Source organism: Ochotona princeps, chromosome 27 (genome assembly GCF_030435755.1).
Source record: "Ochotona princeps isolate mOchPri1 chromosome 27, mOchPri1.hap1, whole genome shotgun sequence".
Taxonomy (NCBI): Eukaryota; Metazoa; Chordata; class Mammalia; order Lagomorpha; family Ochotonidae; genus Ochotona; species Ochotona princeps.
The window spans coordinates 27891332-27906548 of record NC_080858.1 but is presented as its reverse complement, the minus strand read 5'-3'; the positions used below and the strand labels follow the sequence as shown (position 1 = coordinate 27906548).

The 15217-nt window shown below is 50.4% G+C and overlaps 2 protein-coding genes and 1 pseudogene across 4 annotated transcripts in view; 2 read left to right on the top strand and 1 right to left on the bottom strand.

Moving 5' to 3' along the window:
• Positions 1-5250, bottom strand: part of PFKM (phosphofructokinase, muscle) — a 28921-nt gene extending 23671 nt beyond the window's left edge. The window contains exons 1-2 of the mRNA XM_004597847.3: positions 5119-5250; positions 4515-4634 (exon numbers count right to left, since the gene is read on the bottom strand). Of these exons, the coding sequence (XP_004597904.2) occupies positions 4515-4634; positions 5119-5200 (202 nt within the window). The 5' untranslated portion in view covers positions 5201-5250. The remainder of the gene's footprint in view (positions 1-4514; positions 4635-5118) is intronic.
• A 696-nt stretch (positions 5251-5946) lies between these two features.
• Positions 5947-15217, top strand: part of SENP1 (SUMO specific peptidase 1) — a 49142-nt gene continuing 39871 nt past the window's right edge. The window contains exons 1-4 of one of the 3 annotated variants that reach the window (XM_058656102.1): positions 5947-6295; positions 6387-6452; positions 11494-11543; positions 12302-12432. In XM_058656102.1, coding sequence (XP_058512085.1) covers positions 11540-11543; positions 12302-12432 — 135 coding nt within the window. In that variant the 5' untranslated portion in view covers positions 5947-6295; positions 6387-6452; positions 11494-11539. The other 2 variants (XM_058656103.1, XM_058656101.1) reach the window with 2 other exon arrangements.
• LOC131478147 (U2 spliceosomal RNA) lies at positions 11960-12138 on the top strand (annotated as a pseudogene).

Here is a 15217-nt window from a genome sequence, read left to right as displayed (position 1 = left end):
AGTAGTTGGGTCCCTGCCACCACCCTGTGGGAGACCCAGATTGAGCTGCAGGCATCTGGCTTCCTCCTAGTGCAGGCCTGAGTGCTAGAGGAACTTGGGGGCAGTGGCCCTGTGGAAACATCAATCAACAAACATGTAAAGCACCTGGTTCATTCCCTGGCCTGACATTAGCCTGCATGTCATGGGCAAGACAAAGACGACATGGACTGCTTTGGACAAAACTTCAAGCTGGGATAAATCTAGATGAGACTACCGGGCAATAAATGTGACAAGTTATCAGAAGCTGATGTGTTAGAAGCAACAAAGGCGTCCCCTCACCCCACTACGGTGGTGTCTTGGCCCTAGAATGGGCAAGGAAGGTCTGCACTGATACCACTGTGATAAGATGAGGAAGGTATTGCTGGTGACATACAGTGCATTTTGGAATGAGAAGCAGGGACCAGAACTGTGGCACAGTGAGTTAAGCTGCTGCCTGAGATGCTGGCATCTCATATGAGTACCAATCTGAGACCTAGTTGCTCTTCTTCTGATCCAGCTCCCTCTAATGAGTTTGGGAAGGCAATGGGAATGGCCCAAGCACCTGAGATCAAAATACAATTCCATGATCCTGGCTTTGGCATGTCCAAACCCTGGCTTTTGGAGAGTGAACCAAATATTAAATATTGGGAGATAGGGTGTGTAGTGTATGTGTAGTGTGTCCGTGTCTCCTTCTCATTTTGTGACTCTGTATTTCAAATAGATTAAATTTTTTTTTCTTTTAAATAAATAGATCTTAAAGAGGGAAATAGGCGAGGCAGTCACCCAGATGTGACTCCAAACCAGGACCCTGAGACATCTCAGGCACTGACTGGGAAGCCAAAACCAGAGCAAGCAAACAGCTCTGTCCTCATGAGCTCAGACACTAGTGAGCAAAGCACATAAAAATCACACCAGCCAAGAACTGAAGAAAAACAGGAAATGAGAAGCAGCAGCGTGACAGAGATGCTAATGAAGCTGGCTGGAGCAGAAACATTTCAGAAGAGGTCTGGCTGCTAAGCTCTGTGGGCAGCTGTTCAGGGAACCAGCACGGGTATACAAGGCCAGAGGCTGGGACAAGTCAGGTGGTTGGGGGCCAGAGGACAAGCACACCAAGGGGTTGGCAGTGCCTTGGTGGAGGAGCCTGAGGTACAGCCCTCTCTGGACAGCTGTGTCTCTGGCCCTCTCACTTCCATCCCACACAACTGGCCTCCTGTTCATCATCTGCCTCCTCACTAAATTATAAACTCTAGGAGACAGACCCCGAGCATAGGCAGGAGATGGCCATTGCACCACCACAGCTCTGGCTGGACAGGGCAGCTCCACCAGTCACTGGGAACAACGTTTCTGCCACAGGGCACCTGTCTGGCTCTTCTACCTCACTTGGCACAGGTGGCAGACTTTCTTTGTGTGTCCTGGTTGGTTGAAGCCAACAGTTCACAATTTCAGTCTAGGAGAAACTGGCTGGGGTGCCACTGCGTGACCCCTACCTGGGTGTGCTGAGACATTCTAGGACTGACAGGAGTTGGTCCAAGAAGATGCACTCTGGAGCATCACCCGAGGACAGCGGTGTGTTCAGACACGCATCTGCATGGAATTCTGCATCACACACACCACAGAATGCAGACACTGACCTCCACGGTGTGGCCCTACACTTACTCTACACAAGGGTATATGTGGGCATTCTCATTCTCCTGCAGGGAAATAAGCTTATTAATTCCATTTTCCATGAGCTATTTGAAGCATTCTTGTACTTGGATATGAAAAGTCTTTGTCTCTGATGCAGAAAATAAGGCCCTACTTGGAAAGAACATGGGCCACTGTCTCCACATCCCACCTGCGCACCCATCGGGTATGACAGGTCACCTGGGTGTGCATGTACTTATAAGAGGCAGCACAGGGCATGGTAATGCAGACAGGTGGTCCTACAGAGAAGCACATGACAGTGCAGGAGCAGGGGTGTGGCCAGCTCAGTCATCCTGGGAGTCACTGGCCACCTAGGCAGGCTGCCCATCAGGGATGTTCTCATGCCAGAGAGGTGTTAGTTGTAGTCGGCAGCCGTAGCTGCTAGACCTGAACTTGGCACACAAAACTACCTGTCATCCTTCTGTTTCCATCCTGGAGGAAATTGACCCATACCCTTGGCTTCCTGGGCTGCTAAGCACCTTTCTTCACAGAGGCTAGGGGCTAAAGCACAGGCATGAGGATGAGGCCTCAGGGACTCACTCTCCTGATGGGGTCCTGCAGCTGGTAGGGGGTGCACTTAGGCTAGCAGTGTACAAAGACACACACTCTTCCCCTCCACTGCACCCAGTGACAAGGAGTTGGAGGAAAGGCAAGAGAAACACCCCATTCTCCTGCTGGCTCTGCACATGCACAGTTGCACCACATCAAGGGGCAAGTGCTGGTCAGGCTGGCAGGAGCCGCTGAGGGACAGCAGCAGGCTTGAGCATGTCTGGATGTTAGGGGTTATTACGTCTGCTCATCACATGACATATGCACAAGCTCATCCGTGGCTCCCCACGGGGGCGTCTTCAAGCCTAGATGGGAAAGGGTGTGGTATCCACCCTATCAGACAGGTCTCCCCACCCAGCAGAGCATGCTTGTTAATACACAAATAGGGTCACTCGTTATGGTTTCCCCAGCACAATGAGCATGAAGCTCCAGCAGGCACTGTACTTGCCCCTCTCATGCTGTATCTAGAGTTCTGTCTCAATTCCTGCCCACCATTTGGGTCACAGCAGTCAGCTCTCCTTTTCTTGAAACCTATTGTTCTCTTTTTTTCCCTTTTACCTGGATAAGGCACCCTTGCCCCTCAAACCTTTCCGAGAACAGGGTTTTCTCATCCATCGGGTCACATTAGGTCTCATTTACACACTGATCCCACAGTGCTAGGTTCCTTCATGGTGCTAGCTGCATCCGAACCACACACCATGTCTGTTTCCATGGTTATTGCCATTCTCCGAATGCTCCTGTCTTGTTTGCTGCCCAGTATAGCTCTTGACACGGAATGTTCAGTAAATTTGCTTGGAAGGGATGACAGGGAGAGAAGAGGGAGAAGGGTAAGAATGAGGCAGGAAAGAAGTGGAGCTCCACACTGTGCAGGGAGGGGAACGTCAAGCTCCTGACCCAGATAAGACCCAAGAAACCAGCTGATCTGGCCCTGCCAAGGCAACTGCAGGCAGGACCTGAAATTCAGTGAATTGACAGCAGGGCAATTTTGAAAGAGGTAATTTTGTGTGGTCTGGGAAGGACACCAGTAGTACCCAAAGTGCTTTGGTAGAGAAGGCTCCCCACCCAACTCCACCAGGAAAGCTGGCTCTCACCCAAGAACAAGAGGATTTTTTCTAAGATAAATTTCCTTAATAGTCTTATATATCTTTCAATTTATTTGCTTTCATTTTATTTGAAAGGCTGAAAGAGAAATCCTCCAACCCTCAATGCATTCCCCAAATGGTCCCCACAGCTAGAGTTGGGCCAGGCTGAAGCCAGGAGTTCAGAACTCTACTCGGGATGTTAGGCACCCAAGCCCTTGGGCCATCATCAACCACCCTACCCCCCAGGGTGTACCACTGTGCTCTGGGACACACACATCCCCAGGGAGTGGCAGGACTGCTCAGCTGGACCCGGCCTAGCCCTGATATCCACAGGCGGAAGTTGTCTATGGGATAAATCTGAGCTCCAGCCAGAGGCAGGCCCAAGGCATCATCTAAGCAAACAGAGTATGAAATACTAGGAATAGAGCAACAGGAGAAACAGAAGGGCACAAGAGGACAAGCAGGAAATAACATCTACTAATTCAAGACGCACTAAGACAAAGCCCGCAGCTAGCTGTTCCCAATGCCTTCCCTGCATGGATAAAGCAAGGCTGGGTAAACGCAAAACATTCACACAGACTGGCCATGAGTAGAGACATGGCCCAACCATCTAAACAAGTCAGCTTCCTGTGTGAAGTCACCTTCTTGTGAGAGTGGTCAATTTTGTGCACACTGATAAGACTGCAACAAGCAGAGCTAAGGATCCAGAAACAAGCACTCACTCCTTCCCTGGTTCCCTACATCGCTAGACCTCCTTGCTTTGAGGTTCAACACTGTGAGCCTTTCAAGTGGGTGCTGGGATGCCCGGTTTAACCCATGGTTACTGCTAGAGAATGCTGGGAGGTGCCAGTGAGGGCTCCAACACAAGACCTGCATGGAGTCCCTTGCTTCTGGTTTTGGCCTGGTCCAGCAACACTGTGGCAGTGAGGGAAGCCAAGCAGCAGCTAACAGAGATGAAGAGGGCGAGGGTTAGGGAGGGAACGCCACTCACTGATCTCTTTTGTCTCTCTCTCTCTCTCACACACACACACACACACACACACACACACACACACACATCCTCCCTGTGTCTTAGCTCCCATTTCAGACCTGGTGGGTTCTACCATGGCTGACCACTGCACGTATGAAGACATCACGCTTCAATACTCCTGCTTTCCTACCCCAGTGACCCACAGGCCTCACCAGTTGGAAGAGATGTGCCTTCCTGGGAATCGGGGTCATCCTCAGTATCTAGTCCAGGTGAGGCCTCTGGCTTTGATGAAGGGCTGGGTGGGAGCCTGCTGGAAGTCGAGGCCTCCCCGGCTGAGAAGCAAGAGCTCTCGGTTACCCTCAAGCCAAGACCAAGGGAGGGGTGCCTCCCCCACCCTCCTAGGTCCAGTGTGCTCCCCCAACCCCTCACATCCCCCAGGCCTCTCCACTCCTAAATTCAGTAACCCATCTCCACAGTTGTCTTACAGCAAGAAATGTCTACCCCTTTGACAGACACAGAAAACTAGAGCTAAGTGGAAGGGGTCATTTCCCCTTGGGGCATAACTTGCCTGCAACAATGGCACCTGGGGTTCCCCTGGTGAGCTCAGGAACCAACTCAGGGGCTCCCTTTCAACAGCCAACCCTGCCTGCTTGCCAGGGACTGTCCACACACACCGGGCCAGGGGTCTGTTCATGCGGATGCTCCGTGAGGAAAGCATGAAGGGACACACCACTCACTGGCCCCTTCGGTCTGTTTGAGCCTCCCATGGGAGAACCCCGAGCCACAGCGGGGCACCGTCGGGAGCCACAGGGGTACCTGTGCTTGGAGGAGTCCTGACTACCTGCTGGGAGCGAATCACACACATGAAAAACTTCAGGTGAAATTCCTCTTTACGCATGGCTGCCCCTAGGAATAAGAGATAGCGTTAAAGCAAGCGGGCGCCAACGTGTCCATGATTTCCCAGTACCCGCACCGGCGCGGAGCCACCGTGAAAAGCCCGGCAAGGGCGCAGGTCAGGCGGGCTTGCGGAACGAGGCCCTTCGCGGCCGGGCTTCACGGTCCCGCCCGTGGGGAACCCCACGCGAGGCCGCCGGGAGACTAACTCGGCTCCCAGTACCTCCTGCGCAAGCGCGAGCGCTCCGGGCCTCGCCACACGACACGGCAGGGACTACAAGCTATGCAGGACCCGGGTCCCCGGGTCTGTCCTACGGCCCCGGCGGCTGGCCGCGGGTCCAGGGCCGCGACCGGCTGCCATGGAAACAGCAGCGCGAGCACAGGCCGCCGGGCGGAACCAGAGTGCACAGGCTGCAGGAGCCGAGGGACGGAGAAGAGCAGTACACGAAGGGCGCGCTTAGCGCACGCCGCGCGTGAGGGCGGAGAAGAGCGCGGGCAGCCGGGGACGGGCGCGTGGCGACCACCGCCGCCTTCGCGGCCGCACCAGCCGCGCCGCCGCGTGCAGGTGCCCCGCGGGGCTTTCGCGTGGCTTTCGCGTGGCTCCCTGGCCGCCGGCCCTCGTCCCCCGCAGGCCCTTCCGGGGGCTGGGAAAGCGGTTCCGGTTCGCGGCGGCTCCCGGGATTTGCGTTCAGCGACCGGCCGGAAACCCCCTCGCCTCGCAGCCGGTTCCGGTCCGGTGAGTGGCGGCGGGAAGCCGGGGGCGGGGGCGGATGGCGGGAGCCTGGCCGCGAGGCCGGGCCTGGCGGGGAGCGTGCGTTCCCCGGGCCCTGCCCCCGTGCCCCTCACCCCGCGCGGCCGCCGGCTGGCGAGTGGCGGTTCGCCGGAGCGCGTCGCGCAGCGCCCTGGGGCCCACGCCGGCGCCGCCCCCTGGGCTTTCCCGCCCGAGCGAGGTCGCCGCCCCGGGACGCGCCCTCGCCGGCTCACCTCTCGGCTTCCCCGCGGCCGCTCGTGCGCCCCGCGCGCCGCTCGCCGGGAGGCGCCTGCGCTAGTGCCGCGGCCGCCCCGCCGCGCCGGACGCCGCTGCGCTCATCGCCGCTCGGTAATCCGCGGTGCCCCGCCGGGATCGCTGGGCCCGGGTACGGGGATTCGCGTTATCAGCGCCACCGCAGCGTCCTATATCTCGCCCGCAGGGACGCGCCGCGTTATCACCTCCGGGGCAGCCTCCTCGGATGTTCCGAGTATTGTTCGGTGCGATGGTGATTCTCGGATGCCCGCGGGAGGCCTTGCAGGGCTGACGACTCCCTGGCCCGGGGTCGTGGCTGCCACCCACAGGGACCCCTGGTCTGCACAGCTCCTGGGGTGTGCTGGGTTCAGTGGGATCTTAAGCATCCCTTGGAGCAGGTGCCCTGAGCCTTCAGGGGTCTGGCCGCCTCCCAGCTGGTGAGTGGAAGCAGGGGTCGGGTGATGCAAGCAGGTGCTTCTGCTGACCACGGCCAAGTCCCGCAGGGCTACAGCCTCGAAAGTCCTCTCGTCGTGGGAAGGCTCAGCCAGGCCGGTGGCCAGCTTCTACCAGCAGACCCGTCCTTCCTCCCTCCCCTGTATGTGGCTCAGGTTTCTGGTCTCCTTGGGAATTGGCTGGGCTGGTGGAAGCCAGGAGCACAAGATGATGTGCCCGGGACTACCCGGCGCACGCAGATGCTTCTGTCCACACACCTAGCTGGCTGTGAGCAAAGTTTCCCAGGGACTGCGTCCCCAGGCAATCTCCAGTGTAGCCCCTAGGAGTGTGTGAACTCAGGACCTGCTTCCATTACAGTCAGGACTTCCTCCTCGTTTTTCTCTTGTAGGTCTTTATTACTTTGTGCTCCGCTACTAATCTGGTTCACCTCAAGAACTAATTGCATACATTATTTCAGTGAAGAAAATGGTTAGTGTGTACAAAGAAATTCATTATTTTTTTTAATTTTTTTTTCAAAGATTTATTCATTTTATTACAGCCAGATATACACAGAGGAGAGACAGAGAGGAAGATCTTCCGTCTGATGATTCACTCCCCAAGCCGCAACGGGCCGATGCGCGCCGATCCGTAGCCGATCCGAAGCCGGGAACCTGGAACCTCTTCCAGGTCTCCCACGCGGGTGCAGAGTCCCAATGCATTGGGCCGTCCTCAACTGCTTTCCCAGGCCACAAGCAGGGAGCTGGATGGGAAGTGGAGCTGCCGGGATTAGAACCGGCGCCCATATGGGATCCCGGTGCTCAGGGTGAGGACTTTAGCTGCTAGGCCACGCCACCGGGCCCAAAGAAATTCATTATTGAATGAGTTACTTTCTTAACAGGAAAACTTTATTTAAAACTTTATTTATTTGAAAGGTACAGTTGTATAGGTTTTGCATCTGCTGGTCCGCTCCCCAAATGGCTGCAGGAAGCCAGGACTGAGCCAAAAGTTGCACTCAGGTCTGCCATGTCGGGTACAAGGTCTTTGAGGGCTTAGGCCTTGTGCTACTTTCCCAGATGCTTTAGCAGGGAGCTGGATCGCAGCCGCTGGACCTGCAAACTGCTGCTTATGCGATGCTGGTATTGCAGGTGGCAGCTTTACCCAGAGCACCGCAATTCCAGCTCCAAGAGAAAAATTCCTACACTTGAAGGCGTTTAGTGGTCTGAAAGTTACCAATCCAGCATTGCATGGAGAATCTTGGGATCCAATATCCCTTCTCCTGATACAGTTCCAAGGTGGTGAAAAGAAAGCACTGTGGACACGCTGAGGAAGGTCGGTCTGTTTATCCCAAGTACACGTCAGGCTTCAGTTCCTTAAAGTGGTGGATCAGTGAGGAATTGTGAGGCTGGAGTAAAGGAAGTGAAGTATGGGGTGTGGGCACATCTCACTGAACCTCCCCAGCACAGCCTCCGGGTTTTTAGCTTGCTTTCCTCTTCACGTCTGTCTCGTCATTCGTCATGGGATGTGTCACTGGGCTGCAGGTTTTATATTGGCATTCTTTTTTAAAGATTTATTTATTTTTATTGGAAAGTCAGGTATACAGAGAAGAGGAGAGAGAGAGAAAGGTCTTCCCTCTGTTTCACTCCCCAAGTGACCACAACAGCTAGAGCTGAGCTAATCAGGAGCCAGGAGCTTCTTCCGGGTCTCCCACATGGGTGCAGGGTCCCAAGGCTTTGGGCCATCTTTCACTGCTTTCCCAGGCCACAAGCAGGGAGCTGGATGGGAAGCAGGGCCACTGGGATTAAAACCGTTGCCCCTATGGGATCCCAGCATATTCAAGGCGAGGACTTTAGCCACTATGCTATTGCGCCGGGCCCTATATTGGCATTCTTAATACAAAAAGAAAAAAAAAAGTTGATAACAGTTACCAAGTGACCTAAGACAGCACTACTAATTTATCACTGGTTAATGTGATTTTCTCCCTTACCCTGGAACTCAGGGGAATTCAGTTAAAGAAGAAAGGAGGGCCTGGCGCTGTAGCCTAATGGCTAAAGTCCTTGCCTTGCACACACTGGGATCCCATATGGGCACTGGTTCATATGCCGGCTCTCCCACATTCCTTCCAGCTTCCTGCTTGTGGCCTAGGAAAGCAATCGAAGATGGCCAGAGCCTTGGGACCCTGCACCCATGTGGGAGACCCAGAAGCAGCTCCTGGCTCCTGGCTTCGGCTCGGCTCAGCTCTGACCATTGTGGCCACTTGGGAGTGAACCAGTCAGTAGATGGAAGATCTTTTTGTCTCTCCTCTCTGTAAACCTAAATTTCCAATAAAATAAATAAAACAGGAAGAGTGACCTGGAGAATTTCCACATAGAAGTCTTTTAAGTTGGACTTTTTTTTTTTTTTTCAAAGATTTATTTGTTTTTGTTGGAAAGGTAGATTAATGGAGAGGAGAGACAGAAAGATCTATCTGCTGGGTCACTCCCCCATGTGGCCTCAGTGGCCAGAACTGAGCTGATCAGAAGCCAGGAACCAGGGTTTTCTATGTGGAAGCAGGATCCCGAGGCCTTGGGCCACCTGCTGCTGCTTTCCCAGATGATCCTCAGGGAGCTGGGTGGGAAGTGGAGCAGTTGGAGTTGAACTGGCTCCCACATGGAATGCTGGTGCTGACAGGTAGAGGATTAGCCACTTTAGCCATCGAGCAGGCCTGCAGATTGAACTTTGGTAATGCATTTGAAGCACAAATCTAAGGCTTAAGTTCTTTAGGGGTCCTGTTTGGCAGACTAGAAAATCCCGTGTTGATTGCTGTGCTTGGCAGTGTTGCCCTCCCTCTGTGCAACCACGAAGTGTGCTGTGCTCTCAGCACTGTTGGCGTCATACTCCACCCTCACTTTTGGCCCTGAGATGAGATGGTGTCTAGATGCAGGGGCACTGTGGCCTCCTGGGAGTCTGCTGAGAAGCACACATGCCAAGGGCTTGTTTATTAGCCTGGTTTCAGAAATTGGGCTTTAGCTTCTTTTCTTCTGGGAGAAGTGAATACATCAGAGAAGTGTTTGTGTACAGCAGTCCGTCACTTGATGTTTTGCTGCCCATGGTCTTAATCACCCATGGTCAACTCTGTGATCAAAAATGTTAAGTGAGAATTTATTTATTTTTTCGAAGATTATTTGAAAGGCAAGAGGGACACAGAGAGGATCTGCCATCGCCATTTGCTGGGTCACTTCCTAAGTGGCTACAGCAGCCAGGGTTGAGCCAGGCTGAATCAGGAGCCTGCATTCCATCTGGGTCTTCTCCAGGGGGGCCTCTCGTGTTCCTGGCAAGGAGCTGGGTCAGAATGGAGCAGATAGCACTTGAACTGGTACTGTGATGTGGAATGCTGGTGTCAAAAGGAGTGTTTTAAATCCTGGTGACTTAATTAGTCCATGTTTTGAGAGTCAGAAAACAGTGTTGTATTGTATTGTTATAATGCTTATATCTCATTATTTGCTACTTACTTATTGGGCTCAATTCATATATTAAACTTACAACTGATATATGTATTATGGTACTACAGAAAGTTCATGGAGAAGTAAGATTTTGAAAAAAGTAAGATTTCTGTTTAATAAAAATTGTTTCAAAAAAACTTTTTGAAAAATGTATAGTCTGAAAAAAAGTACGCGTGCATTTCAGTTTTTCTTAAAGATACAGAGAGGAGAGACAGAGAGGAAGATCTTCTGTCTGCTGGTTCACTCCCCAAGTGGCCACAGTGGCTGAAGCTGAGCTGATCAGAAACCAGGAACAAGGAGCCTCATCCCAGTCTCCCACACAGGTGCAGGGTCCTGAGGCTTTGGGCCATTCTCAGCTGCTTTCCCAGGCCACACCAGGGAGCTGAATGGGAAGTGAGGCTGCTGGGATTAGAACCAGGGCCCATATGGGATCCCAGTGCATTCAAGGCGAGGACTAGGTTACCACGCCTGGCCCAAGAAGCTGGGTTTCTAGGGTGCAGTGCCCAGGACCCTAAGGATCCACTAAGGAGGCATTCTGTGTAGGCACTGGAGCTTTATTTTGTTGCATGATGGGGTGGAGGGGCTGTGCTTTGTACAGACTGTAGCATTCCTTGCTTGTCCACAGGAAATCAGCATATTTGCCCTGAGTACCACATATGGAAGATAATTTTAAAAAAAGAGCTTTTCTTATTTTTTTTGAAAGACAGTGTTATGGCGAGCGGGAGATCTTTTATTTGAGGTTTTATTCCACAAATGCCACAAGGTCTGCGGCTGGGCCACACTGAAGTCAGAAGCCTGAAATTCCATCTAGGTCTGCTAGGTGAATGCGAGAGCCCAAAGACTTGAGCCATTCTCTGCTTTCCTAGGCTCCTTTGCAGGGAAGTGGATCTGAAGTGGAGCAACTGGGACTCAGACTAGCCCAGATGAGAAACTGGCAATCTGAGCAGGAGCTTAACCCTGCACAGCGCTGGCTCTGGAAGAGAAGTCTGCGTGGGGCCGTAGTTGGGACAAGGTGGCTCATCATAGCACAAGGCGCACAGGCAGGAAGGACCTGGGTTACCTGATGTTGTGACCTCGTGTGCATTGTGCAGTTTTCCTGCAGGGGTGCTCCCAGCTTGCTGCTTGTATTGGTGCTCGGATGCTGTGGCCTGGTCGTGACTGCTTGGTGGCCTGGCACAGATTGCCCAAGTGTTGGGAAGCAGCTCAGAGCACTGGTAGTTCCCTTGTTCCCCATCAGGTCAGCCCTCCTTATACCTTAGACTTTTCACTCCTGAAGAAAACAAAGGATTGATACTTCTGAGTGGCTTTCTGCTCTGCAGTTAGATAAAATGGATGTCTATAATGTTCATTAGGTAATGTTTCTCTTTTGTATCTTTTCCTCAGTGAACTTTGTATTGTTGCCAAAGTCAGTGATGTGAGAAGACCTGACATGGGTAAGACTAACCATAGTCAGTTCGATTTTTTAATTGCCCTGAAATTTTTCAAATTATGTATTTATTTTTGTACTTAACCTATTTATTTGAAAAGCAGGCTTACCAAAAGAGAGATTGTTTATCCTCAGATTTGCTTCCCAGTGCTATCATGGCTAGGGCTGTGTCCAGTGTCTGGGGCTCAAGCATGGGTCCCATCTGCTGTTGCTTTCCCAAGTGCACAAGCAGGAAATGGGGTTGAGGTGGGGCAGCTAGGTCTGGAACCAGGACTTAGGTGGAATGCCAGCGTCATGGACAGCAGCTTTACTTTATGTGCCATAGTGTCATCTGTCTGATTAGTGAAGTGCCCAATACTAACAGTGTTGGCTTCTGAATGGTAAAACTTTCCCTCAATTTTTTAATATGAAAACCTGTGTTTCATCGCTTTTCGGCTTTTTGGCTAAGATCAAGTGTAGAAAACCTGTATTTCTAATGTTTAAACATTAAAACTTTTCTGTGGGAAAACTTCATTATTTCTAAAACTTAAGGCTGTGTTTTTGAACTATTTTGGTATACAGTTTTAGTTCTGAATGAACTGGTTTCTGCATAAGGACCTCTTGAACACTTTTTTTTCAACTTAGGATTATGGGCAGGGGGTGTTGTTTGACTGCAAAGTTCTCTGGGAATCAGTTTTGTTAATTGCTTTTATTATATGAAAAGACGGGCTCATAGGAAAAATATTGAAGAATGATGTGGCTTGAGCTAATCTGGTCTCTCCTCAGATGATACTGCTGACAGGGCGAGGATGGATGCTAGCGAGGTGACGGTCATGAACCACGGCTCTATCCTCAAATCAAACTTCCTGCCACAGACAGGCTTTCTCAAGGACCAGCCTTCACGTTCTGACCAGCAGGTTAGGAATAATCACCCTTAATTAATTAGTTAATTAGTTAAGCTCATTGTAAGTTTTTATCTGATATAGTTTATTTTTTCTTTTTTTAAAAAAGTTATTATTATCATTTTATGATATAGTTCCATAGGCCCTGGAATTTCCTTTACCCACTCCCCAAATTCCCTTCCCCCCACTGAATTCCCATATATTTTTACTATAGTATAGTTCTTCATAAGCAGTCGTATCGTCCATCATTGCAGGCATGGACAATGGCAGAGAGTCTTGTCAAGATATAGGTAGCAGTTTCACTGGGAGTCTGTCTTTGATCTGGAAGTAGAATTGCATACTGCATTGTATCCTCATACCTGATATGATAACCTCCTTTACACAGTTACTACATATCCCCTTGAATGAAAAGCCACAATACAAAATCAACAACAGGAAGAAAAATAGAAATTCACAATGCATTGAAGTTAAATAGTATGCTGCTAGATATGATAGTTTCCATTATATAGTTGCTGTACATCCCCTTAAGTGAAAAGCCACAAAACAAAAGCAACAGGAAGAAAAAAGAAATTAAAAACACCATGAAGTTAAATAACATGCTACTGAATCACTAATGTGTCACTAAAGAAGTGAAAAAGAAAATCAAGAACCTTCTTGAAGAAAATGATGCTGCTGTGTGATCTATGAAGAATTTATTGAGAAAAAGTTTTGAAGAAATGAAGCAAACAAAATAAATCCTTGAAATATAGTTTCCGTTGATCTTTGTTGGTGAAATATGTCTCCTGTAGGCAACAAATACATGGGTTATGTTTAATAAACTGTGTTGTTTGATTTATGAGTTTAAGCTGTTTACATTCAGTGTTAATATGAGTGGGTGGTAATTTGGTCCTGTCATTTTAGCAATGGGTTGTTCATTGATTTAGACTTATGTTGTTATTTTACTGCGATGTTCTTCACGTTTGTCTTTGGTTTTGATGGGTGCTATTCCTCTTCTCTATCAAGAAAACATCTTTGAGTATCATTTGTGGGGGCAGTTGTAGAAGAGGCATATCCTTTAAAACTTTCTTTAATTTCATTTTCAAGGACAGAGGAAGGCTTTGCTAGGTACGTTGTCCTGGGCTGACAAGTTTTTGATTTTAGAATCTGGAATATGTCACTCCATTCTTTTCTGGCCTGCATGTGTCTTGATGAAGATCACTTTTGGTCAACCCTGTTGGGAGTTCTGTGCCACTCTTGGATGTTGTTTCTCAATTCTTTCTCTAGATTAGGGAAAATTTCCCTTATTATTTCATTAAATACATTTTTAAACCCATATTCTCTTCACCTTCTGGGACTCCCATAACACACACTTTTTTTTTTTTTTTTTTTAAGATTTTTTATTATTATTGGAAAGCCGGATATACAGAGAGGAGGAGAGACAGAGAGGAAGATCTTCCATCCGATGTTTCACTCCCCAAGTGAGCCGCAACGGGCTGGTACGCGCCGATCCGAAGCCGGGACCAGGAACCTCTTCCAGGTCTCCCACGCGGGTGCAGTGTCTCAAAGCTTTGGGCCGTCCTCGACTGCTTTCCCAGGCCACAAGCAGGGAGCTGGATGGGAAGTGGAGCTGCCGGGATTAGAACCGGCGCCCATATGGGATCCCGGGGCTTTCAAGGCGAGGACTTTTAGCCGCTAGGCCACGCCGCCGGGCCCCACACTTTTTTTTTTTTTTTTTTAAGATTTATTATTTGTTTTTATTGGAAAGGCAGATATACAGAGAGGAGGAAAGACAGAGGGGAAGATCTTCCGTCCAATGATTCACTCCCCAAGTGGCCGCAACAGCCAGTTCTGAGCTGCTCCGAAGCCAGGAGCCAGGAACTCTTCCTGATTTCCCACACGGGTGCAGGGTCCCAAATCACTGGGCCATCCTCGACTGCTTTCCCAGGCCACAAGCAGGGAGCTTAAATGGAAGCGGGGCTGCCGGGATTAGAACCGGTGCCCATATGGGATCCCAGTGCATTCAAAGTAAGGACTTTAGCCACTAGCCCATGCCACTGGGCTGTCTGCCGTAGTCTTAATTTCTGCTGTATCAGCCTTCATTTGATTCATTTCCTGTGTGACATATTCCTTAAATTCCTTGAACGCCTGCCTTACACGTTTCTCATTGTTAATAAGAAGCTTTATAACAAGTGTTTTGAAATCTTATCCCCCATTTTCTCAGTGTATTCCTCAGTTAACTCTGAGGTTGGCAAAGACTTGCTCCTTTGCAGGGGAGTTTTCAGTAATATTCATTGTGCCTACATCTCTTCTTTTTTGCTCTTGGTCATTGCAGATTCTTCTCCTTGGGGCAGGTTTCTAAGCTGTGTCACCCATAGGTCTACTATTTGATTTCTCTTATTGTGATTGGTACATGGCTCTTTGTTTACAGTCACTTGTGCCACTCCCTCCAACGAGTTCCAGGTCTGGATTCTTTTTTTTTCAAAGATTTATTTATTTTATTACAAAGTCAGACATACAGAGACAGAGACAGAGAGGAAGATCTTCCATCCAATGATTCACTCCCCAAGTGAGCACAATGGCCAGTGCTATGCTGATCCGAAGCCAGGAGCCAGGAACTTCCTCCAGGTCTCCCACACAGGTGCAGAGTCCCAAAGCATTGGGCCGTGCTCGACTGCTTTCCCAGGCCACAAGCAGGGAGCTGGATGGGAAGTGGAGCTACCAGGACTAGAACCGGCACCCATATGGGATCCCAGCGCATTCAAGGCTAGGACTTTAGCCGCTAGGCCACACTGCTGAGCCCAAGGTCTGGGTTCTTATGTTA